This window comes from Nannospalax galili, unplaced genomic scaffold (genome assembly GCF_000622305.1).
Source record: "Nannospalax galili isolate Female #2095 unplaced genomic scaffold, S.galili_v1.0 scaffold298, whole genome shotgun sequence".
NCBI classification, from domain to species: domain Eukaryota; kingdom Metazoa; phylum Chordata; class Mammalia; order Rodentia; family Spalacidae; genus Nannospalax; species Nannospalax galili.
In genome coordinates, this window is record NW_008344488.1 from 1820970 (window position 1) to 1829131 (window position 8162).

Here is an 8162-nt window from a genome sequence, read left to right on the forward strand (position 1 = left end):
GACAGGGTCTCCCTGTAGCCCTAGCTGTCCTGGAACTCACTATGTAGACCAGGCTGGCCTTGAACTCACAGAGATCCATCTGCTTTTGCCTCCTGAGTGCTGGGATTAAAGGCGTGCGCCACCACCCCCAGCAGGGTTTGATGTTTTTAAAGATAAACTTACATCTAAGTGCAGAACCCTTTCATTACTCTTGAGATTGTACCCCTGAGGCGCCAGAGATGGGAGGCTGAATCTCTTACAACTAAGAAAATTCCAAAGGACTAGAATGTTAAAGGCATGGTTTAAAGCTGTATTTTTAGCAGATATACTTCCTTTCTGAGTAGGCCCTGAACATTAGAGATAAAAACCACATGAAAATATAAACTAGATTGGAAATACTGATTACTACATGCCCACACTCTGCCCAGTAATGGGAACAGTGTCATTAACTTGGTGAAAATTTGTATGCTATTGCCTTCAGTGTTTAAAGCAACTATCAGTGATTTGGAAATTGAAATAGACTTCTTTGCTAACTGGTTTTCTTTGTCAGTGTACACATTCAGTAGAAATCATGGTTCTGGGGAGATGGCTTAGTTGGTAAGTGCTTGCTGCATAATGATGAGATTCTGAGATCCCCAGTTTCCACATAAAGGCTGGATGCGCTTAAGCATAGCAGCCCTAGTGTTAGGGTGCCGGGGGGGTGGGGGGTGAAGGGATACGGCAGGCAGATCCCTAAGTGTAGTAGCCCATCAGTGAGCTCTGGGTTCAGTGAGAGACCCTGTCTCAAAAGTTAAGGTAGAGGTAGCAGAAGAAACTGATGCCAAACTCTGGCCTCCACAAGTGCGCACACACACCTGCATCACACTTGTGCATGCATATATACCACATGCACACACTACACAAAGAAAAATTATGTTTAAAATTAGTGATAAATTTCCAGTGTTATAAATGTTTATTAAGATGCTAGGGTCTGGAGAGATGGCTCAGTGGTCAAGAGCACTGTGCTCTTGTGGAGGACCAGGGTTCGATTCCCAGCACCCACATGGTGGCCACGAACCATCCTTAACTCCAGTTCCAAGGGAATCCGAAGCCCTCTTCTGACCTCCACGGCATTACATGACATGAGTGCACTCACATACATGCAGGCAGTACACTCATACACATAAAATAAAAATAAAAGATTTTTTAAAATGCTAATATCAAAGTGTAGATATTGAAGTTAATAATGTTTATTTGGAAATTGTGTCAATCTAGACTAGAATTTGTTTCTTCCAGCTAGTAGTCAGAGGAGAACATGACTTCCATAGTTGACTGTGCACATGCTGTCAGAGCTTTTTGAGCTCCCCCGGTGAATTAGCAGGTTCTGGTACGGTGTCTCGGCAGCACTGCCACTGTGCTCCCCAGGGGTAATGCTGCTGCCGCTGCCTTCGCTGTTTGTACTTCTCAGTTGTTGACACAGAGTGTTTTCCAAAAACTCACCTACTTTGGATTACTCAGATTGAAACTCAGCATGTGAACCAGCCTATATAGATCTTTGTATTCCTGTGGTACCTTAGCATGTTAATGGTTCTACTTTTAATTTAAATTATTCTTGATTTTAGTGAAACTACCAGTAATTCAGGAGTTAAGTGCAAAGCCAAACTTAAAACTGGATTCTTCAAAAACTTGTAAAGTTAGTTTTAGAATTCATCTTCAAGGATTTTTTTTTTTTTTTTTTTAGTAAACAAGTTAAATAACAAAATTTTGGTTTTATTTAAATTTTTTTTCTTGGTCAAATGATGCTTTTTTGCAGATTCTAGCACATTGTTTATAGAACACTTCCATCACATTAAGGGAAACCTCTTAGGAGTGTGTTATTTTTTGTTTTAATCTTATTTATTTGGGGGTTTGCATGCTATGGCATGTATATGGAGATCAAAGGACAACTTGTAGAGTCAGTTCTTCCTTTCCACCTTACATGGGTTCTAGGACTCAAACCTCAAGTCTTTAGGCCTGAGCAGCAAACGCCTTTACCTACTGAGCCATCTCATTGATCCTGATAAATGTTTTTGATGTAAATAAAATTGAGAGAATTTGACCTAGCTTTTGTAACTTGGTTCTTTATTTAGTGTGTAGCAGTTACCAATTGTCTAACATTGCCTGAGATGAAAATGTGAAAACAGGATACAGAAAAATGTTAACTATAGAGGCAGAGATAACACCTTTCAGAACACTATTCCAGGATCAAAATACCAGCTGTGCTATGCAAAATGTTCAGTTTAACTTGAAGCTTAGTATGGGTTGAATTGAATGTGAGGTCCACATGGATGTACCCCAGAGGCATGCTAAGTACTCAAGTTTCCCATACCCCTCAACAAGCCACAGGAGATCCTGTTTTCTAGAGGACCAGTCCTCTACCACTTTCAGTGTGGGGTCCTATGTGGCGAAGGTTTGGGAAAGAGCTGCTTTTGGATGGTTAAAAAGGAAGAGGCATTTGCTTTCATTTTTTGTATCTGATATATTAACATGTTTGTCAACAAGTGAAAAACTCAATATTGTGTATTATGTTTTTCTCTTCTAGCTTCCAAAGGAATTGTCTTCAGAGACTTTTGACAAGACCATCTTAAGAGCCCTGAATCAGGGATCCTTAAAAAGGGAGGAACGGCGACACCCTGACCTGGAGCCCATCCTAAGGTAATAGCCTACCTGCTTGTGGCTGCAGGTGCATGAGACCAGCTGTACAGGGAGGTCAGAGAGCTTTTCTCTGGAGAGCTTTGTAAACTATGCTGTTTAGGTCTAGGCTAACTCAGAGACAGTGACCTTATTTGTCATTGTTCTCATCTATTCTCTAACAGCATGAAGTTCAGTTGCTTCTAACATAAAAAATAAAGTGAGTTAAAAGTAAAAGTGTAGTTTCTTATTCCATAGTCTGGAATTCCATAACAAGGAATTGTGATTCCAGCAAGCACCAAGAGATGCCTGATGGTCCACAGAGGGCCTCAGTAGCTGGCAAGCACTCAGAGACCTGCATCCAGAAGTGACCAAAGAGGGAGTTTTGAGCTGAGCTGTTGGGAGGGGAGTATCTGGTAGCATAAGCTTAGGCCCTCCCTGGGAATGGGCATGAGGGAACTAGATGGCGGCTCTGGTGCATGAAGACAACAGAATGTGACTTTCACAGACAGCAGGCCAATGTGCATGGTTGCCCTGGCCATACTGGCTTCTGTGTGTGCTTTGATCCTACCCAGGCCACATGTACTGACCAGTAGTGGGCACAGAGCTCCCTTGCTGTGCTCAGTGAAGACAGATGCAACTTAACAAGCTTTATTTGATGTTTTTTGCATAGTGCTTGATAGAAGGTGATTCTCAATTGGGGTAGTCTGAAGCTTTCATGATAAATTAACAAATGCTCAATAAAGAACATGAGGAAATGCAGAAGAGGAAAAAAAAGGTCGTTCTTGCCCTGATGATTTTTTTTTTTTCCTTTGCCTATGATAATGGATCAGCAGTTAAGTTCTTCTCAAATTACAGGCATTTTATATTTAGTTCTTTAAAAGCTTTTGTTTTATGGGGGGTTAGAGTGATGGCTCAGCAGTTAAGAGCACTGGCTGCTCTTGCAGAGTATTCAGGTTTAGTTCCCAGCAGCCATGTGGCAGCTAACAACCATCTATAACTCCAGTTCCAGGGGATCCAGTGCTCTTTTCTGAATCCAACACCCTCCCCTGGCCTCTGTAGGCAAAACACTCATACACATAACATGATAGATAAATAAAGTTAAAAGATTTTGTTTTGTTTTTGTGATAGGATCTCACAGTGTGGTCCTGGCTGACCTGGAACTTACCATGTAGACCAAAATGGCCTCAAACTCACAGCAGTCCTGCTGCCTCTGCTTCCAAGTGCTGGGATTACTGGTGTGCACCACCATATCCAGCTTTGAGGCAATTTGAGTGGCTGCAAAATCTATCCTATCTGGCTTTGTAGTCCTTTAATGTTTCTCTGTTGAGAATAGACCATTTTTTTGTACTTAAAACATTTCCAGATTTATGATTAATTGCTGAGGAAAGACTCTCTGAAGTCAATTTACTACCTAAAAGAACACACTCCTCATGTGCAAAGCAGTGTATGCCCAGAGCCCCACCAGCTGTAAGAACACTGGCTGATTAGATAGGTGATTTGTCTCACTGACTTAGTATTTGCTTGCTTTCTCTCAGTCTTTCTATAAGGTTTGCTATTTACATATTTTATGAGATCATGTGTCCTTTATCCATTATCTATTTCGATTTCCATGGCTTTCTTAGCTTTTTAAATGAAATGTGAATTGATTAACAATTTGTCCTTTGAATTGTAATATTTTTCAATTAGCTATGATCATAAAACTTCAGATATTAGGTATATCAGTCTTTGTCTTTATGTTCCCACCTATCTCTAAGATTAGAAGGTCATTCTCAGGTTGTTAGTTAAATGTTGGGTATAGCACAATAGCAATGTAGGAAAAATTAATTTGAAATTGCCATTTCTTACATTTAAAAAAAAAAGAAAAAAAAAAGCTGGATATAATGATGTGTGCCCATGGTTCTCCCTCCTTGGAGTCTGAGGCAGGAAAATCACTTGAGCCCAGGCATTCAAGACCAGCATGGGCAACATGAGACCCTGTCTCAAAGATGTACCTAGAATAATTTTTTTTCTTTAAAAATAAATTTCTAAGAATCAGAACAGAGTCTAAATAAAGCAAGAGGAGCTGGGCCTGGTAGCATAGGCCTGTAATCACCTAGTGTGTCCAGGGCTAAGTCAGGAGTATTAAGGCCAGCCTGGGCTTTAGAAAGAACTCAAGGTAATCCTGGGCACAACTTGTAAAATCCTGTTTTAAAAAAATAATAGAAAAAAAGAAGAAAAGTAAAAAGCTGGAGAGACAGCTCAGTGGTAAAGTTCTTGCCTAGTATGTGCAGCATTCCCACTGGAATCTTGTTACGTTAGTAACATATGAGGAAACCAGGTTTCCCAAGATAAGTTAGAATCATAGTACGATGCAGATTCAACATGGATCATGAAGTAGTCACCTTAGAATGTGGTGATACTTTATATATAACAGTATATGTTAACCATGTCACTAACGGTCTTCTGTATTTTCCAGAACTCCTAACATCCCAAACTTTGCACCCTCTTCAATTCAGAGTATGAGAAGACCCCTAAAAATAACACCCATGAAGAGTGAGGGCATTGCAGGTCTTTTTCTGAGTAGGAAGGCAGCTTTTGGACCATCTGCACAAACACCTGAAATAATCTTTTTTTTTTTGCTCAGAATGAAACCTGTCCATGAAAAATAAACCTGTTTAGTAGATGCTTACAAATAAGTTTTATTAAATTTTACTACTATAGGAAATACATTACAAAATATTTTCTTAGGAGAAAAGTTCCTTTTTCCCCCCTATACTTTAATGAAACAGCCACCGAAGTTGGCTTTGTAATCTAAACTGAGACTCTAGATGCGTATGCCAGAAGTTAACATCGCTCTTTTTCTTATTTAGGCAGCTATTTTCCACTTCATCCCAAGCTTTTCTACAGAGTCAGAAAGTGCGCAGCTTTTTTCATTCACTATCTTCAGATTCTCTACACAGTCTGAGTAAGTGTCCTCTGTGGAAATCTGGAGGGGAGTGTTTTTGTTGGTTTGGTTTGGTTTTGGTTGGGGGTATTTTGTTTTTGCTTGATTTTCTTGTCTCACCTCGTGTCATCTTATAGTTCAAACTTGAGGAATTTTAGTTAAAAGTTAAGGAATAGTGACATACATTTCAGAAATATTTGGCCTCTAATGAACTTCACATTGTACCTTTGAAGAGAATAATATATAAATAGTATAATAAAGGGTTAATAGAACAAAGCAGACTGATCATGAAACAAAGTTTGAGAATTTCAGTCTCCAGAGTGGGCTTGAGCCTTGAATTCCTTGGCAGAGCTGGTGTGTTGAGTGGAGAGGCTGGTGGTGCTCTGGCAGGGTATGATGGAGTCTGCCTTTCCTGCAGCACCATTCCTGTGCTCGCCTTCCTTACCCTTGTTCATCTAGCTTTCCCTCTGCATTTTCAGCATTTAAAGACCAACCTATGCTGGACAAAGGATGCTATCCTTTTTACCCCTTCCCAGCCATTCTCTTGTTTCAGATAGACCTTGTTTTGTTTGTGGAATGTTTGTCTGCAAAGCCCTATGGTTTATGTATACTCTCGTTCTTATTCTGCCTTTTCCCAGACTGTCATGGGGATAAGTTTAATTGTTAGTTCCCCTGATAAAACCTTTAAAAGTGTGGAAAGAAATCAAGCCCTTCTGTGACAGTCCTTAAGCTTTCTCCCTTTGAGCTCTTTGGCTCTAGCTACCTGAAGGCTCAGCTCTCTTAGAACTTACACTGTGGCTTCTTGTCCCAGTGTCTCTGCTCATTCGTGCTCTTTCTTAAGAATCCATTGTTTATCGCTACCCATTAAAAATCACACCCGTTTTTAAGACCCACCTTAAATGTCACCTCCTCAGAAAGTTTCCCAGTCCTTTCCTGTTTCTGTGTGTTGTTTTGCCCTCCTGTTTCAGTGCTCATTATACCTGCCTTATGTCAATTTTTATTCAAATTGTCCTCAACCTTCCTTTTAAAAAAATACCAATAATGCTGATGTGCACCTTAGAGAATTTCTACCCACTTTAAGCACAGCCACTGTTTTGAGGAACATTTTTTTTTGTCTTTAAATCTTTTCCTTCTGCTTTCAACTGTCATTTTTCTACAATTGAAGGAAAAAGAAAATGCATGCTTCCTCAGTTGCAGGTGGGAGAAAGAGAGATGAAAAACCATGATTGAATACGCAGTATGAATTAACTTTACGAGTTTCACTAACTGCTCAAGCGCTACACATGTGTGTACATATGCGTACGTGTGTATACCTTAAATATTTTGAAGATAGTTAGCAGTATAGTTAACTGTATGACCGGTTGAGATAAGATGTACAAGTCCATGGTTGAATTTATGTCAGAAGGTGGTAATAGCTTGTTAAAGTCATGGTCATTCTAGAACTATGTAGACTTCTTATTAGTCAACACTCTCTCTCTGAGTCAAGTTCTTTTTAAATAATATTTGTTAGTAGCATCTGCTCCATTCTAAAAAGCCATTGAAACACAAGGTTAAACTTCTATCCCAGATTATCAGGCTGCCCAGGAAAGCTCAACCCACACGAGGAGTATGCATATACATAAGGGAAAGAACCTCTTAAGAGCTTGGCAATTTTGAATTCACGGGTAATACTAAGGAGCTTGGCAGATTTTATTTAAGGATTGCAAATTTAAAATACTGTTGAACGTACAGAGTTTGGATTGTTGGGAAACTTGTCAGCAGTTTGCACAAGTCTGAGTTGTTTTAACAAAGAACACATTGTTAGCAAGTTTCCTTTGCACTTTTTTTTTTTTTTTTTTTTTTTTTTTTTTTTTTTTTTTTTTTTTTAATAACTCTACCTTTTTGCTTTTCTGGAGCAGAGAACAACACTCCCATGTGCTGACAACTAACTGAGCAAACTGTTAAATTCTTAAATGACTTAAGATGTCCCAAGTCTGGAATCCACTGATATCAGAATGTGTTCCATGGGTCAGTGCTGATCCACAGTTTGTCACTGCTCTGTAACAGAAAAACAGAAATTCAGAGTTTTGTAGCAGTTTGACATTGCCACGGTGTTGTTGCTGGGTTTTGTAAGTTACTGTACAGCAAAATGGAGATTCTTTAAAAATCAAAACACTATACTTAATACAGGTGCTTTCAAGTTGCTGCTCATTTGCTCCTTTAGCACATGAGCACATGAGACTGATAGGTGGGGTGATTCCTTCAGGTCAGGTGGTACTTAAGGGAACAGTTGGGTCCATCTCTCCACTCAAATAATCCATTGCTGAAAGGTTCTTTCTAGGAGACACATTCTCTCCACCAATAACCCTTAATTTTCCTCTTCCTTGGGGCAGAGGGATAATCATTATATTTATTTTCTTTATCTCACTATATAATTTTCCCAGAGTTAGTAGTATTGAATTATTTCCTGCAGATAACTTACAATCCTCTCTGAAGACTTCTAAGATATTAGAACATTTAAAAGAAGACAGCTCAGAAGCTTCAAGTCAAGAAGAAGGTAAATGTAGCTTCACTAGACTAAGTCATTCTGCCTACATTGACACAGGGACAGGACAGATTAAGGAAAACC

The 8162-nt window shown here is 39.4% G+C and overlaps 1 protein-coding gene across 1 annotated transcript in view; it reads left to right on the forward strand.

Annotated features, from left to right (window-relative positions):
- Positions 1–8162, forward strand: part of Zcchc2 (zinc finger CCHC-type containing 2) — a 50808-nt gene that overhangs the window by 22782 nt on the left and 19864 nt on the right. Inside the window, exons 5-6 of the mRNA XM_029567168.1 lie at positions 2540–2652; positions 5481–5575. Coding sequence (XP_029423028.1) covers positions 2540–2652; positions 5481–5575 — 208 coding nt within the window. The remainder of the gene's footprint in view (positions 1–2539; positions 2653–5480; positions 5576–8162) is intronic.